Source organism: Phascolarctos cinereus, unplaced genomic scaffold (assembly GCF_003287225.1).
Source record: "Phascolarctos cinereus isolate Bilbo 61053 unplaced genomic scaffold, phaCin_HiC Scaffold_5;HRSCAF=322, whole genome shotgun sequence".
NCBI lineage: Eukaryota > Metazoa > Chordata > Mammalia > Diprotodontia > Phascolarctidae > Phascolarctos > Phascolarctos cinereus.
In genome coordinates, this window is record NW_027555958.1 from 226,814,532 (window position 1) to 226,833,249 (window position 18,718).

The 18,718-nt window shown below is 39.4% G+C and overlaps 1 protein-coding gene across 2 annotated transcripts in view; it reads right to left on the minus strand.

The window, feature by feature from the left end:
- Positions 1 to 13,317: 13,317 nt before the first annotated feature.
- RUNX2 (RUNX family transcription factor 2) overlaps positions 13,318 to 18,718 on the minus strand; it is a 173,617-nt gene continuing 168,216 nt past the window's right edge. For both annotated transcript variants that reach the window (XM_078155334.1, XM_020993833.2), the window contains one exon: positions 13,318 to 17,977. In XM_078155334.1, the coding sequence (XP_078011460.1) occupies positions 17,499 to 17,977 (479 nt within the window). In that variant the 3' untranslated portion in view covers positions 13,318 to 17,498. The remainder of the gene's footprint in view (positions 17,978 to 18,718) is intronic.

The following is an 18,718-nucleotide window of genomic DNA, read 5'->3' on the forward strand; positions in this document are numbered from 1 at the left end:
AAAGGGACTGGAATGTAGGTTCTGTCTAATAGTGCAGCATTCTTTCTGACCACAGTCACTAGTTTCAGTGGCATGGTAGCTGTGAATAATATCTAATATTTATAGAGCACTTTAAGGTTTGCAAAATCAGTGCACATGTTATTTCATTTGTTTCTCACAAAAACCCTGTGAGATAGATGCTATTATTATCCCCATTTTACAGATGCAGAAACTGAAGGTGATAGAAGCTGAGACTTGCCCAGGGTCACATAGCTGGTGTCTAGGATGGGATTTAAATTTAGCTCTTCCTCACTCCAAGCCTGGTTCTCTTACCCACACTGCCACAAAAGAGCATGAGTTTCTTCCAGGTACAGCTTTTTCTCAGTCTGGATACAAGTCATTCTCTCCTTTATGCAAAGATACCCCTTCCATTCAAGGTAATGAAGGAGAAAAGTCTTTTAACAATTAATTATAAATGTTAAACACCAAAGTGTGTTAGGAAATAAGATTTGGGAAATGAAACTGAGTATAAACAAAAATCGAAACTTTGCAGTCCATATTCTCTCTTTAAATTAAATGGACACTGAAAAGAAAAGTACCCTCTTTTCTCTTTCAGTTTTAATGATCTTGTGCCCAAAGGCATTTGTTAAGAAAGGAGATGGCCTTGCCTGGCATAAGAATTGTAATGCTTAAGAGTTCTTTCCCATTATCTGCTACTGAATACCCATGTGACACTAGTGTAGTGCCTTACTATAAATGGGATGAATAAATGAATTACTAAAAAAAAATTACCCAAACATCTAATTTTACAGAGGAAGAAACAGAGCCCCAGAGAAGGGAAGGACCCTGCCCAAGGTCAGTGGCAGAGCCAGCACTACAACCCAGGTCCCTTTCCATATCACCCCAGTTGCCTCTCCAAGGTGCATGATTACTCTAGCCAGCAGACTGGGTCAGTGACTTCCTGTGACCATATAAATATGTGACTTTGCAGGAAAAAAAAATAAAGCTTGAACTTCCAGGACTCTGATTCTTCTCCATGGAGGCAAGTCCAAGCCTGCCATGGCATTCCTAGTGCCTGTTCCTATGGCTATGGGAAGGGCACTGGACTTAACAGCATCACCACATCAAATGATCTAAGATCTAGAAGGTACCTCCAAAGCTATGACCAACCCCTATCTGAAAATTCAGTTCAATAAACATTCATTAAGAATTTACTATGGGCCTGATACTATGCTAAGTGCTGTGGATACAGATAAGAAAAAAAAAGATAATCCCTGCCCTCAAAGAGCTTCCAATCTAATTGGGGAAGATAACACACAAAAGGAAGCTAGAAAGGGGAAGGAGACACCAGGGGAGACTCAGCATCTTGTTCCTTAGAGTTCAGACTAAGCATGGCTGAAAAGGAAAGTAGAGTGAGCTGCAAAGTCTAGGATCTGTCCTCTATAAAGGAAGGCTTTGAGTGGACTATAGCGCTCTATCCTCTTGCCCTGCATTCAGAGGAAAGAGGAGACTGAGGGAGTTAGGAATGAAACCATCCAAGGCTAAATGAAACAGCACAATGAGAAGATTTCTGGTTATCAGCTTTTCTTGGGAAGGACTTCGTGTTGGTATATACAGCATAAATGTAAAGTAAATAAATAGGAACATATATGAAGTAATTAAATATAACATAGTTTGGGAAGGAAGGCACTAGCAATTGGGAGGAATCAATCAGCAAGCATTTATTCAGTGTTTACAATGTGCCAGACATCATGCTGAGCACAGTATATATTATGGTCGGGTATACTAAAATGTAGGTATACCAAGAAAGACAAATGGGAACTTACATTTGAATAGAAAGACAACAAGAAGATAATTTTATATAATATTATGCATTACATGTAAGTATATAGAACATATTTAAATGTACTTATGAAATATTTTATATACTATAATATATAAAATATTGATATTGATATAATTATGTTACATAGTATATATGATATATATCTTGTATATGATTGCATAATATATATATACTATATCTTATTTTATTATATATGTTATTATATAAGATATATTATATATTATTATTATATATGTTAACTGTGTTATATACAATATATCTTACAGAATATATCTTATATATAACATATCTTATATACTTATATATTAATGTAATAATGTTTAATATTTAATAATAAATATATAATACTTAAATATATGCACATGTGAAATGTTTCTAAATAATATAATTACATATTTCATATATTATCATATAATATGTGTTACATATCGTATACATTATATCTCTTGTTTCATTATATATAAAAATTATATATGTATCAGATACATACACTATAACTGGATATAACCTAAGAGGGAAAACACTAGGGTAGGTGTGATTCCCAGGAAGGTTAGCTTGGAGAGAAGGGAATACACAGGAGATGCGAAGATAAAAAGGACAAAGCTTGACCACAATGTACATCAATTGGTGAGCCCAGTTAATTCAGGCAAAATATATGTTGATTATGGAAAGAAAAATTTAATAGCTATTTTAACACTAGGGAAAGATTCCTGTGGAAGCTTTGATTTGAGCTGAATATTGAAGGAAGTCACAAGGTGACAATGAAGAGGGAGAGCATTCCAGGCATGGCAAATGGCCAGTGAAAAGGCACCAAGATGGGGCAGCTAGGTGGCGCAGTGGATAGAGCACCAGCCCTGAAGTCAGGAGGACCTGAGTTCAAATTTGGCCTCACACCAAACACTTGACACATACTAGCTGTGTGACTCTGGGCAAGTCACTTAACCCCAATTGCCTAAAAAACAATCAATCAATCAATCAATAGAAAAGGCACCAAGATGAGGAATAGAGTTTCATGTTCTAGGAACCCCAAAGAAGCTAGGATAGCTGGATCCTGGAGCACAGGGGAGGGTCCATGAAGTATAAGAAGGCTGGGAGAGTAGGAGAGGGCTTTAAATGTCAGAAGACTTTCAAGGGGGTTAATTGAGAGCTCATTAAGGAGGGTGTTACCTGGTCAGACCTATGCTTTGGAAAGACCACTTTGAAGGCTTGAGTGGAAAACTGAGCAGAGTGCAGAGAGACTAGTAGCAGGAAGACCCACCAATAGGCTATTTTGGTAATCCAGGTGTGAGGTGATGAGGGCCTGAACCCAGATGGTGGCAATATCAGAAGAAAGAAGGGGGTATATATAAGAACTGTTGAAGGGACAATGTTTGGTAAGCCATTGGGTAAACCCAGTTAATTCAGTCAAAAATATATGTGATTATAAAAAGAAAAATATAATAGTTATTTTGACTCAAATTAATAAATATGAAAATATTTCCAATATTTTCATAAGAATGAGGAAAATTATATGGATGCAAGCAATTTTTGCTGCTGAGTTGGAAGAATGTATAGGGAAGGAGATGTCACTTTGAGGATATAAGTAAGCACAGACAAAGATCAAGTGAGCTCCTCTGGGGTAGAAACCCACTGTCAATCAACTGCCAAAATGAACTGTTTTGTTCCACAGAAAATTCTTCACTATAACAATGAATGTATTTTCCTCAAATAGTAAATACATTTTCTGAAAGCATCTCCTCAGTTGAGATTTAGGGTCATTTTAAAGAGAAGTTCTGACTGAAAATGTTCTTTCTCTTTCACATGTAGTCAGCTTAACCCCTACTGGGATTGAACATTTTCCCCTCCCCAATGAGAAATAATGGCTGACATTGAAGAAGTTCCTTAAAGTTTGCAAAGCACTTCACATACATCGCTTCTTTTGATCCTTACTACTACCCTGAGAGTGGGCAGCTAGGGGGTGAAGCGGGTAGAGCTCTGGGCATGGAGTCAGAAGGACCTGAATTCAAATCTTGCTTCAAATACTTCTTAGCTGTGCGACCTTGGGCAAGTCACTTACCCAAGTCTGCTTCAGTTTCATCACCTGTAAAATGAAGTGGAGAAGGAAATGGCAAACCACTCTAATATCTTTGCCAAAAAAAGAAACCTAAATGGGGTCACAGAGAATCAGACACAACTAAACAACAGCAACAGATCATTGCACCATAGGCCAAGCCCTGCAAAGGACCTCCTAGGTCATCTAATGCAATCCATTCATTTTACAGAAAAGGAAACTGAGGGCCCGGTTAGCCAAGTAAAGCAAAACAGGAGTGTCAGAAAGGTATGACATCTTCACATATAATGTGCTAATCTGAGAGATAGGAAAGACTGGGCATGAGGGTGGTGGGAGGGAACCAGGGAGGAAGAAGGGGAAAGGAAAGAGGACGGAACAAAGATGCCATTTTAAAATCGTTGGCTCACATTCAGGATTTCACTATTTTCTATGGCAAGTAACAAGTCAAGAAAATTCCTTGTTGATGGGTATTTTTCTACAGAGAGCCAAGGGGCCCTAGGTTTCAGTCTTTCACTTTAGGGAGAATGTGAGCCAGTTCCTCTGGATGCCACAGAAAAGAGGTGGAAAGTTTGAGGTGGGGAGGGGGGAGCTTGCAGATGAGGAAGGAGAATGGACAGAGAGGCCTGTAGAAACTCCCAGCGACCAGTTCAAACAAGGAATGGGAACAGGAGGACAAACTGGATTTTCAGTTCTGAATCTGTGTCTCTCTGCCAAACAGGGGTTTACAAAGCAGAGACCTCCGGAGATTTCTCATACTTTTTGGCTTATTCTCCCGGTGTTCATCTTAACAGAAATCAGCTGTTCTCCTTCTCACTTAGCATGTTGCCGAGTAGAATTTAGCATCTGGTCTAGCTATTATTAAAAACACGAACATCCTGCTTTGTTGGGAGAATACCATCACTGGCAATAAAAGGACAAAGATCATTTGCATTCAGGATTCCAGAGATCTTTTCAATCCAGTATTCATCCTCATTCTCATCCTCTCTCAGTCTTGGTCTCTCCCGACTAGGCTGCTGTCTCTGAATGTCTCTATCTCTCTCCACCTCCACCTCCACTCTCCTACTCTCTTATCCACAGTTTTCCTTTCAGTATTTCTTGACATTCCTGTCACTTGAAATGCAGCCTTCTCCCCCGCCACCACCAGAATTGGGAGAGAACAAATAGGCAAGAGAGGTGCTGCAGATTTTGTGTGTGTGTGTGTGTGTGTGTGTGTGTGTGTGTGTGTGTGTGTGTGTGTGTTTCTTTCCCTAAGAAAGAGAGAGGGGGCCTCATTGGAGTAGTCGATCTGCTCTTGCAATGCGATAAAGTTGAGCTTCCAGAGGAAATTTTTTTTTACAGCCACGGAAATGAAAAAGCAAACAAGAGTGGAACTGTACCAGTGTTTAAGCTCCAATTTTCTTTTCTTTTTTCGTTAAGCATTGGTACAGAAGACCAGAGAAATAAAATAATATGACAAACCCTAAGAAGATCTTCCAATTTTATCCCCTGGGGCGGGGGTGGGAGTGGAACAGTACGATTTTGTTAACTATCTATGATCTATTTTCTCCTATAACCCTTCTTTTCCTTCACTGTACAGAAGGGAATAAGACTTGGTCACTCACATAACTTTCAAAGTCAAATGTGAGTTTCCTTTCTCTGTTCCCTAAGATGTGACTGAGTTTTCTGATAAGCGCATCATCCCTATATTATTACTCTGCCAAATCTGTTAAGGCAAAAAATTTGGACAAAGGTTCTCATGTTTTAATACAAAGGGGGAAATACGCAAAATAAAGAGAAGATTTTAAAATGCTGCATTTAAAGGGGTATAAGGTCATTGCAAATTAGGTTGTCAATGATGAAAATATTTTTGGAAAAAAATTAAAGGAGAAAAAAACCCCAGGATTTTTAAGATGTTCTTGGAGCAATGCTGTGACCCCTGAAGCCAAAGAAAAGTATGTCTGTTCTTTGAAAGAATAATAGAGAGAAACTAAGCTAGAAATAGAAAGTAAAACTAGACAGGCAAGCTAGTTCCTCTCACAACACTGGATGAAATGTAAAATGGTAAAGACATCTAAGAGGCATAATAGAGTACTGGATCCCAGAATCAGGAAGACCTGAGTTCAAATCTGGCCTTTGAAGCTTAGCAATTGTGTGACCTTGGGCAAGTCACTTAACCTCCATCTGCCTCAGTTCCCTGTAAAACAAAGATAATATTAGCACCTCTCTCCCAGGGTTGTTGGGATAATAAAATGAGATCATTTCTCTAAAGCATTCAGCACAGTGCCTGGCACATAGTAAACACTTAATAAATGCTTATTGCTTCCATTCTGTGCCCTAAAGGAGATGCATTAATGGAACTAACATGAAAAGAGCTCTGGATTCCTGGGGGCCTGGGTTTTAATCCAAGCTCTACCATTCGCTAGCCATGCAAACTTGGGCAAATTATTTGACTTCTGGGAGCAATTTTGCTCCCAGGAAGTTGAACTGAACCACTTCTAAGGTTCCCTTCCAACTCTAAAACCTATCATATATCCTACTGAGATGGATAGCAGTAGAATGTGAAAATACAAAGAATTTAATAATATTCCAACAGTAATGTTTATGAGAGTCAACATGACTTAGTGGATAGAAGATTAGATTGTAAACTCCTCGAGGTCAAGGACTATCTTTTGCCTCTTTTTGTATCCCCAGAGGTTAGCACAATAATTGGTACACGGAGGTGCTTAATAAATGTTGATTGACCGATGGCTTCTTTTAGAATTAGCAAGGCCTGGGTTCAGGATCAACTTCTGACTGATACTATCTATGTGATCTCAGGAAAATAATTTAACCTCTCAGGGTCCCCAGGCAACTGTCTAAGATTATAGATGAGTCGTTTTATGGACCTTGAAGGAGAAATCTCCTTATATGAATGAAATGACAAGTATAGATCCCCAAAGTGACATCTGTTATCTTATGTTGTTAATTGGGAATTTGCTTATTAATTTATAACAATCTACCAATCTTGAGTATTTTATTTCTTAGTTCTGCCTAACAGATCTCTCAAAAGTGTTCTAAGTTAACAGAACCCCCTTTCCAGACTCATAGCAATCTGACCTTCTCTTACAGTTCAGGAAGAATTTCCCCAAGGCCTTCTTGAGACCTTGGTTATAAGATCTTAATTTAGTCTTACTTTTTTTTTTTTAATCAGAAATGGGAGCTTAAAAAATAATTCCTAAACTTTCTAATGGTTATGGGATAATACAGAAATAGGGGTTGGGGGAAAGCATTGCAATCAATCAATAAGCATTTTTAAAGTGCCCCTGTATGTTCCAGTTGCTGTGGTAGGCCTGAGCACATAAATGAAATGGTACCTGTTCTCAAGGAGTTTTCATTCTATCAGGGGAATTGAGGAATGAATCGTATGTAAGTGATGAGAATTGAAAGGCCATAGTCGCACTAAGTCACAAGAAATATCAGAAATGAAATTAAGCCAGTGCAGATGGAATTGGCACGACTATGATCATTTACACCTATCTGGAGGCATTAGGAGCTCAACTAGTGAGACTCAAGCTACTCTCCAGAAACTCCATCGCTTGCTTTCCAATTGGCTGAGCGTGTCTCCACGGCAGGGCTGCATGTACTACCAGACCCTCCAGGGCCCCTGACTTTTCAGAAGTAAGCCCTTTCCTGGAGATCGCTTTCCTTGCATTGAGTTCAAATTTCATAGTACTCAGTGACATCTCAGCAAGCATTCTATATCCCTGTAAATCAAGTTGATGGGTGGCAGGTTTTTACCACCTGCTTCGCATTCTGTAATTTTCACCATGGATGGATACAATGGCAAATAAATGCTGTGTCAGGAGACACACCTGTGTATACATCTGTGGGTAACCGTGTTCTTGGGATCTATCAAATTTGCCCCACACTCCCACCTCAGGGGTGGGGGAAGGGGGAACTGCTCCAGTGGAAAGAACATCGAATGTTGAGCCAGAGGATCTGGGCTTGGTCCTAGGCTCTGCTAGGTCACTATCTGTGTGACAAAGGCACACAAAGTCACCACCTTTCCATGAGGCCTCAGGTTCCTCATTGCTAAAATGAGGAATTAGATTAGAATGAATTCTGATGTTCTTTCAACTCTAAATTTATGCTTCCTTTGATTTCCATTTAAGGAAAGCGTCCAGGCCATTTCCTACCTGGCTACATCTCTCCTGACTTCTCCTGTCATGCCCCAGGAACCTCATCATCCTGCAAGATCACTTTAACACTGAAACTCACATTTCAGGGGCCCCTCCTTCTGATTGGAGAGAACCTCGCTCCCCCCACTCTTCAGGTTCTTTTTGTATATTGACTTCCCTCATTAGATTGTAAGATTCTTAAGGATAGGGATTGTCTTTTTCTTTTTTTTCCTTTTTTTTATTCCCAGTGCTTGGCACAGTGCCTGACACAGAGCAGGTGTTTATTACGTGTTTACTAACTGACCTTTAGACACGGCCGCCCGAGCTGTAGCTTCAGTGTCTGTCTTTCTATACCAGGTGTGTTCAGGAATTCCAAATGCCAAAATAGACAAGTTTAGGCACCAGGGAATGAGGAACTTTTCTGCATTTGTTTCAGTCCCCATGCATACACAGGTTCAGTTAGGCACCAAAACTTCACAATGAGTATGACACAAATTATGTCTCCTCTGTACTTTTCCTTAAAAACAAAGACCTTCCCAGAGCCTTCATTTAACCACCAATCTACAGTGCCGTTAGCTACCCAGGGCCTGATGTAGGTAAGATGTGAGATGAGAGGGGGAGTGGTTGATCTAGAGAGGTGAGAGAGAACCATTCTAGAGGAAAGTGCAGAGCAGAGCATAGGGCAAAACCATCCTGGGAAGATAACAGAATGTAGGCAAAAAGGTCTGGCCCATGGAGTCAGAAGAAAAGCTAGATGAGAGACAGGAACAAGGAGAAACAGAGAGAGACACAGAGACAGAGAGATAGAGATATAGAGAGATAGGGAGTGGGAAGGAGAGACAGAGAAAGACAGAGACAGACAGAGAGTCAGGAGAGACAGGAAAGAGAAAGAGAGAGAGACAGAAAGAGAGAGAGAGAGAAAGAGAGAGAGAGAAAATGTGTCAATGGGAAAAGTTATATTATAGAGAATGGAGCCACCTGGGAAGATCAGGAGAAAGGGGAGCAGCCAGTGGGATGAGGCCACAGACAGCCTTAGTTTTATTTTAAATATGATTAATGACACTTCTGATACTGAGCTACCTTGTTTCACCTTGGTTTCAAAGCCTTTGTTTCTTCCATCTTCCAAGGAATTTTCAGGAATTCCTGATCAGCTAGTCAATTCAGTTCAATTTCACATTTACTAAGTTGAAGGGAGTCCCAGGAGGGAGTGGCAGAAGTCTAGGAGTGATCTGAGGACCAGATATGTAGCATCCCTAGGCAGTGAAGAAAATTACATATGGCCTATTCTGAAGAAATGCCTACAGATCAGTTGTATTTATTGATTATTGTTATTATTATTAATACCTAACAAGTATATAGTGTTTTCTATGTGCCAGGCACTGTGCTGAGCACTTTACAATTATTTCCTTATTTAGTCCTCAAAACCCTAGGAACTAGGTGTTATTATGATCCTCATTTTATAGATATGGAAACTGAGGCAGAGGTTTATCCCAGAATTACAATTCTCTGGCAAAGAAAGAAGCCATCAGGACCCACCTAGAACCCTTTAAATCATAGCACAGTGTCACTTACTTTCCAACCTGTCAGGCCAGGTCTGTGTCTCTGTGGCAGAGGGAAAACTTGGAAAAAGGCTATATGAACTCAGGTTCTTTGCCCATATCAATGATCCTGTCAGCCTTTGAGGGTAGGAAGTGGTGTGGAAACTTCCCCAATTGCCTTGAGAATCCTTAACCAATATCTCTCTTGCCACAGAAGACCATGCCTAAAGGTTGACTTTGTCACCTTTTGTCACCTGGATAAGTTCTACTCTGAATGGAATTTGGAAATACTTTGAGATGCTGGGGAGGTGGGGAGAAACTCTAAAGAAATGGAGAGTTAAGACATGAAGGGGGGGGGGTCGTGTTTGCTTTTAAAATTTATGGAGAAACATGTTTTATTGATACTTTTAAAAAAATCACTGTCAATTCATAATGCCACCCCCCCCCTCCCAAAACTTCTCTTCAAACCCTCCCAAAATTAACCAGAAAGCATAGCTAACCAAGACAAGCCTGGCAAAGTCTGACAATGTATGCTCCTTTCTGAAGCTAGATTCCAGTAACTCTCTGTGGAGGATGTGGTGGTTTGCCTTATGGTAAGATATTCACTTTTTATCACAAGTCCCCTAACTGCTTAAAAAATCATTGCTAGTCATCACTGTCAGGCAGACAATGGAGGCATTGATCAGGAGTCATTGGACAACAGATAAAACCCAAATCCCATAGTTACCCTCATAATTAAGAAGGGGGTTGGAGGTGGTGAAAGGATAGCATTTGTGTGAATTCTACAGCCCAGAATCTCTATTTCCCACCCGGCTTCTGGCAATGGATGCCTAGCCTTTAGGATTCATTTCCAAAAAGCTAAGGGAGGAAAGAGATTGAAATCACAAAGATCCGTGAGACCAGCATACACTATCTATGTCTGTGACTGAGGGCTTCCCCTACCTCCTCCTCCTTTCCAGACTGTTTTCAGCTCCCATAAATACAAACATGTGACTCTTCAACAGCATCTGTAGATAATAACTTCAGGGGGCTTCCTGTTTACATGGTAATACCCATTTCCCAGGCCAAATAAACTCAGAGACAGAAAGCTGAGGTGTTTATTAGCCTAAGTCTCGGCTGGGATTGAGTGAACAGGAAACACCCACTCACACAGAAATATCTGATGATTAAATATTTGGGAGAGAGGGTTGGGGGAGGGGATGGTGGGGTCAACAACAGTGATTGTATTTCTTTCTCCTCTGATCTATTATTTTTAGCAAGAAAGACAGTGGCCATGTTGCATGTAGGCAAAGTCTCTGCTCCCCCTCACCATCCTAAACAGGAGTTTAAACAAGTCCACCCAGCTTTGTTCTCCATTTGTTGAATGTGTAGTGAGCCTGGAAAAAAGAGAGAGAGAGAGAGAGAGAGAGAGAGAGAGAGAGAGAGAGAGAGAGAGAGAGAGAGAGAGAGAGAGAGAGAGAGAGAGAGAGAGAAAGGGAGAAACAGGAGGAGAGAAGTCAGTGGTTTCTCTCTTAACAGGCTATAGACCTCAAGGTGAATTAGACTTGGAGATTCACTGAAGTAATGAAAATCCTTGAAAAGATAGATAATACAGCTGTCACTTGAGAACATGGAGAAGCAAAGGAAACAAGGCAATCTGTGTAAGCATTCATCAAACCTGAAATTCTACACAAAAAATAAACCACTGTTATTACTATTGCTATTATGTGGAAGTTCTCATCTTTTCAATGGAATTCAGATGATTATTTTGTGGTTGTAATTCCAATTCCTAGCTAGCCATCCTATTTCAATGCCTTAAATGGCAGGCAGGTCTATCCACTCTAATTCCATGGTCTTATCATAGTTGTAATTAAGGCCTGGATCCCAGTCTGTCAGAGCCAGAAAGGGCCTTGTAATTTACCTTTTAGGATCATAGAATAGTTAGAGCTGAAAAGAACCTTAGAAGCAATCCCAATTCAGGCCCCTCTTCTTACAGATAAGGAAACTGAGCTTTCTGGAGATTAAGTGACTTGCCTAGGATCACAGAGCTAGTAAAATGTCTGAGGGGGAATTTGAACTCAGGTCTCCCAGACTCCCAAGTCTAATGGCCTATCCACTATGCCAGAGGGTGTCAAACTTGCAGGTCCTCAAAACTTTTGCCACTGGAACTCTTAAATTAGATTAAATATAATTGGAATGTTTATCAAAATAAATAAAAATACAGCACAAATAATGCTGGTTTATGGTTTTCTAAGTCACTATGTACCAGCAGAGATCAGTTCCTATTTGAATTTGACACTACTTCCATTCACCACACTATCACTCCTAAGCTATCTTGTTTTATAGATGGGGAAATTCAGGCCCAAACAAGTCTGTTGACTTGACCAAGGTCATAAAGAAGTCACTTGGCTTGCCCACCAAAGGTCATTCGGAGAGTTAGTGATAAAACCAGGACTCATTATGGGTTTCTACTTTTCCACTACACTGTGTGGGCAGATAAGATTTGTAAAATGGAAAATAAGGGGACATATACTGTATCAGCAGAAAAGTTAGGAACATGAGCAAAATCTAGCCCCAAATTAGATCACCCTTTTAAAATGGAATAGCTATTGCTGAAGCAATTCTGACCAGAAATGTAACACAGTGTTGGGTTTGTTCTGGGTGGGTTTTAGTCTTTTTTTTTTTTAAACTATCCCCTTAGAGCTGGAAACAGGTGACAGGCATCAACTCAAGGATCAGTAGAGGTGTCCTAAAATGTTCCTACCCTTAGAAACTCGAATTCTCCTAAATACTCTCGAGAATGCTACGATATTCTTGAGAACCTTAAGAAAGAGGACAATCCCTTAAAAGGGGACATCTTACTTTTAGGCTGATATGTGTGAACTGGAGCAAATTCTATAGTTTGTCTGTACCACAATTTCCTGTGGCCTTCTTTATAGGAGTGTGGTAAGCCAAAAGAAACAGCAAACATGAAGCATAAAGAAAGGCCTCCGAAAAACAGGAGATTAGTAGGCTCAACACAGGTAGGCCTTGTTGACTATTTACTCTAGAGGGAATGGTCATGACAGGACAGGCACTCAACTTTTTGTGTGTCATGGACCCCTTTGGCAGTCTGATGAAGTCTTCTCAGAATAAGGTTTTTAAATAGTTGAAGGAAATGTTAAATGTCAGAATTTATTTTCAAATAAATACGTATTTATTTTCTCATGCAAGTTCATGGAAAGTAAATGGCAAACCACTCCAGTATCTCTACCAAGAAAACCCCAAAAGGGGTCATGAAGAGTGGAAAATGACAACAACAACAAAAATCCATAAGTAGCTCCATCCAAGGTTAGAAATCAAAGACCATGGGAGTTAGAGCTGGAAGGATCCTTAGAAATCATCTAAAAAAAAAAAGAAATCATCTAATATCACCCCTTCTTTTTTATAGATGAGGAAAGGGAGATCCACAGGTCATACAAGCAGTAAGAAGCAGCCAGAATTAGAACCCAAGTCTTCTGACTCCAAATCCAGTGCTCACCCCACTTATACCATAGCTGTCTCTCCTAGTAGATGAAAGGGAAATGAAACTCAAGGGTAGATTCTTCTCCCATCTGTCTCCAGGCATGGGGCCAGACAGGAAGAGAGCTCCTTCCCAAATTCCTTCTCTCACTGGTTATTCAAGATTTGTATTCTCCTTTGGGCCCTGGTATGTTGTAAGGCCATGTGAAAATATTCAACCAGGTGCAGGGGTAAATACTTGAAAAAGACTAGAAGAGAGGGTAAAGAGAGAAGTCTGAAACACACAGGTAACAAAACAAAACAAAAAAGCCATTTTATTGAAAATTAAATCCAAACATCAAATTAATATTACAATCATGAGAAAAATGCCAAACAATTCAATTTACAGTTGCAACATACAATACAAATAGTCCCTTTGAAGTTAAAAGTAAACTCATCCACAATCGTGATCTGTGGCACAAAGCAGAATTTGTACAATATGTGCATGGAAAGCACAACAATTGGGGAAAAAATAAAAATTAAAAAAAGCATGTATTTACACATAATGCTACAAATATTTTGTTCCATCAGCAACCAAGAATGGTAAAGCATATCCAAAAAAAATGGAATTTCATTCATAATACCTAAAAAATTACTGTAAAGTATGGTTTTGGCTGATATAATTAAACATACTGCACTAATAAGCAAACCGTTATTTGTAAACATGAAGTAAACAAACATCTAAAAATTGTCACAAAGAAAATGTTAAAACGAAATGAATTATATTTAAAAATAACAAATTCAACGTTCAGAAGACTGGTCTTTTTCTTGATCGTTTTCTCGAATATCATTGGTGTAACTATTGCTTTTGAGAATGTTTTGTGGTCAGTCGAGTTAACCTAGATTCTGGACCGGGCCTTAACAATCGAGATGGGAATGAACTCTTGTGAACCAGCGCATACATCACCTCTCCTCACTTCTGCTGGGTCTAATGGCTTATGTTTCTCTGCACGTTTGAAAGGGTGCTGGCCTAATGCAGGTAACTAAAGAGTAAATGATAGTTGGTTTGTTGAAAATCTACAGGAACTAGTTAGATGACATTCTGTCAATTTGGAAGAAGAACTTCGGCACCTGTTTAGGATCTGTGACATAGTGAGATTTGTGAGACAACTGGGGTACCCGGAGATGGATGGTAGGGTAAGCTTTGTTGGTCACTTTATAAACTCTGCCAACATTTCTGCTGCCTACAGGACTGTGCTGTTTTAGCCCTGAGGAAAACACATCTCCTTCAGGCCTGCTCTATCTGAATAGGAAGACTTTTTCTCCCCCTTTCTTGAAACTGAAAATCAAGTACATCTCCCAATGCAAACTTAAGGTCCTGTCAAAAAAAAAAAGCACATGCACTAAAGCAGGGAAAAAAGGCTTAAAAAAAAGAGATTCATCTAAGAAGTGGGAATTACCCCCCCACCAAAAAAAAAAAAGAAAAAGAAAGGAAAAAAGAAATGAAGTGCTTGAATTTTACCAAAGGAAAAAAAAATCTTTTTTAAAGTGTTTCTGGGTTGCTGCCTGCAGCCACTATAACAACATTTCAACACAAAAGCATCCCTAAAAAAATCACTTAATATGTGTACAGTAATTTTTAAAAAGCCCTTTTCTGCATAAAAAATAACGTACAAATATAGTACCTTTTTTTTTAATTAAATAGGCTACAGCTGGCACTGGCAGTAACATTTTCCTCTCGATTAATTAACATTGAAATGTGTAACCAGACACTGGCTTTTTTAAGTGCTGCTGAAACCAACACACATACTTTATACTTACAAATAATGGGCAGTGGCGTGCTTCAAGCTGCCACAAACCAACAATAAATAGTATCAATTACAGCTTCCATCTTTAAAGGAAAACTTAAGAAATAGGAAAAGTAGCTTATACATCTAAGCATACTTGGTATACAACCTTTAGAAGGCAAAGATTTTTTTTTCCCCTCAATTTTTTTTTTTAGGAGCTGAACAAGGAATATAATGTAACATCACCCACAGGCCCCACTGCCACTCAGCCTAGGTATCAGAAGCCCACAAGATGAGTTTCCACCCCATGTGGAAGAACAAGAATGTTTCTGAAGGCTGGGGGCAATACTGGGGGAGAATGGAATTTTTGGACACATTTTGCTGGGGGGGCAGGGTTCAAAATTTAAATTTGGGTCTCTCTATGGTAATGATATTAAACTTATCCTGTAGTTTTGGCTAAGAATAGACCTGATGTCATTACATGACATGACCTCACATTATTGTAAAGACTGACGGCTTTTTGACTGTAAGGGTGGTAAAAGTGCATCCCAAAGGGCAGGTACAGCCCAAATTCCTCTCCAGTGTAGCCCCTAAACACCTCGATTTACTCTTTATATGAAGAACCACAATTTCAAAGACAGCAGGTCCTAACATGCTGTATTCCCTCTCAGTCCAGCTACCTGCTGAGACTTGTCCTCTGTTCATGCCAACCTTCCTTTTCAGGACAAAAGATGGCCGGAGATCTGCTCCTTTAAATGTAAATGGTGTGGCAGGTTGCCAGGAGGGCCCTGGGCAGAGTAGACTTGGTCTCCCCTGATTTCAGGATTGGCAAAACTGATTGATTAAGAACACCAGGGGCAATTTTGCTTCCCTGGATTGTTGTGTGTTCTGATAGAGGCTTTTATCCACATATGTGGCTTTAAGGTGACTTGCATCTTCACTATGAAACCTGGAGATTGGAGTTTTGCTGAACTCTGAAACCACAGAACATTTTTTTTCCCTGCAGTTCAATGATTTACTTGTGCTTGTCTCTTTAATGTGACAAGAATCATTTCCAGTTGAAAGAAGTTAAGAAACCACATCACTCCAGCATTTCATGCTGATGAAGGGCGACATAAGTGATAAAGCTAAAAGGTTGTTTTTTCACTCCCTAATCTTTATTGCTTAAAAAGGCAAACTGTGTTGAAGGTAACCAAAGATCTAATTGAATTAAACGCAACACTTCCTTCATACATCACGAAAAACATGCTACATCCAAAATACTTGGGGATGAAAGCATTTTTAAAATCACATTATGCCTGGACAAACTGAAATTGCTTAGCAATGTTTCAGGTATGGCTATAGCCCACTGAAGAAATTTTGTTACTTAATAAAAAGCACTTTTAGAGACCGAAGTCAACATAGCAATACACTAAGAAATGTTTAAAGGGTCCAAATGTCATTAAATAATTATAAATATTTCTTTAAAGTTATATGACCATCCATGTCAGCAAGAAACCTCAGATTTTACACATATTCATAATTTAAAAAAAAAAAAGAAAAAGAAAACAAATAACAACACACAGCCAAACACAAACACTATCTATACCCTTATGGCTATAAGAAGGTATTGCCATTCTCATTTTTTTTTCATAAAAAATAAAGAGTTTGATTTTAAGCATGAGGGGTTCATTTTGGTTAACCGGGAAAAGGCCAGAAAAACCCCACTAAGATTACTTATTCCAATTGGTACCGCAAAGAGTAATTTTTTTTAATGTAGAAAAAAAAATGTGAACCAAAAAAAAAATTCAATTGTTTCTTTTCAGCAAGTTAAAGAGAAGTTTGCAACATCTATTAGGAATAGCCTAGAGTTGAATGGAAGCTCTCATTCTACCTATTTCCTTTATGTGCATCTATCTACACCAACTTTGTAAGCTGGATTGCAAAATGCACTGGCCGGATCCACTGGTCCAATACCTCATATGGCCTTCACCATATATGGAGGGTTTGTGAAGTTTCAAGCACACAGAGGGAGCTGCATTGCTTTTTTCCTCCTAATGCCTGGAGTCCACCTCTCTGAATTGGCACAAGAACAAATGATTCATGACAGTCCAAGCAACAGTAACCAAAAAAAAAAACCAAAACCCAACAACCACCTTTTTTGTTTGTTGGTATGCAAAAGTACATTTTTAAATAGGAAGAAAATAGGGTAGCTGTTTCAAAAGCAAAGAATGTGCTGGGATTCACATAATCTGAAACTCAACTATGGAGGATACTGCCTGGCTGTTTTCCTCCTGGTATTATGGATCCTCGTAACAATGATAAACAACATGACTTACAGGCACTTTATAGATAGCATATATATATACACATATGTATACGTGTATGTACACACATGCATACATATATAAAACACACATATACATATATACATATGTATTGCATTGCTATCCATATACATATGTATACATACATGTGCATTGCAGTACGCATACCTGCATATATGTGTGTATGGGCACACCATATGTAGTGCATATGTGCACATATACACCATACATGTGTATGCATAATACACACATGCGCACATGTATTTGCTTGCATGTCGCATGTATGTATGTGCACAAATGTATGTATATATATATGGTTTTGGTTTTGTATTTTGGTTTTCTGTTGTTGTTGTTGGGGGCGGGGCTCGCAGGTGTTTGGGCCACTGCTGGAGAAATTTCAATAGGGCCTCCAAACAGACTCATCCATTCTGCCACTAGAATTCAAAACAGTTGGAGAACTGCTGTGGCTTCCATCAGCGTCAACACCATCATTCTGGTTGGGCAAGTTGGGGTTTATTAGCGTGCTGCCATTCGAGGTGGTGGTGCATGGCGGAAGCATTCTGGAAGGAGAGCGGTCTCCCCCTGGCACCATGGGAAACTGGTATGATCCTGATGAAGTGCCATAGTAGAGATATGGAGTGCTGCTGGTCTGGAAGGGTCCACTTTGGTTTTGGGAGGAGCCGGGGTAGGGTGGTGGCAAGTAGGTGTGGTAGTGAGTGGTTGCTGACATACCGAGGGACATGCCTGAGGTGACGGGCGGTGTGTAAGTGAACGTGGCTGGATAGTGCATTCGTGGGTTGGAGAAGCGGCTCTCAGTGAGGGATGAAATACTTGTGAACTGCCTGGGGTCTGAAAAGGGGCCCAGTTCTGAAGCACCTAAAAATTATAACAAAAGATGGGGGAAAAATCTGTAAATATCAATTAAAATAATTCTTTAAGAAAAAAAAAAGAACGATATAAACTATAGTTTCCCAAAAAAGGAAGCATGATTCACAAATACATCTTCAAAAGGATAGGTCAGTTTTCAGTCTTACAGCATTTATCAATAAGCTCTTTTCATCTCCCAAAGAAGCCCAAAGCACTTTTAGAACAGCAACCAAAAATTCATAAGCTATGTCACAAGGGCAAACTCTAACACCATATCCTGGGTTTTTCTTCACCCTCCTCTTTCTGGTTGCATTTCAGAGTTTCACTGAACTCCAGAAACAGTTTAAAAGCGCATCATCTCCTGCAGTATAGTGCAGAAATGAATGAATAGGTCCAACAGTTGTCATTTTGCTGTCAAGGACAAGTATTCAGCAGACCCTCCAAACTGAACCATGCCAAAATGAAATTTCCCAATATGATCCTGTCAATCTTAGTCAACACTCAGTAGTTGTTGGGGTTTTTTTTAAATTATTCTTCTCATTTTTAAGTAAACGTAATGCTAAATAAAAATTGTACTAGATCTCAATAAACTCATAGACTTTCTTACTTATCATGGCACAGTACAGTCTTAAGAGTCAGAAAAGACCTGGGTTGAAATCTTGCTTTAGGCACTCACTACCTTGGGTTATCATGGCAATTCATTGAACCTCCCTGAAACTCAGTTTCCTCATCTCTAAAATGGGTGTTCAT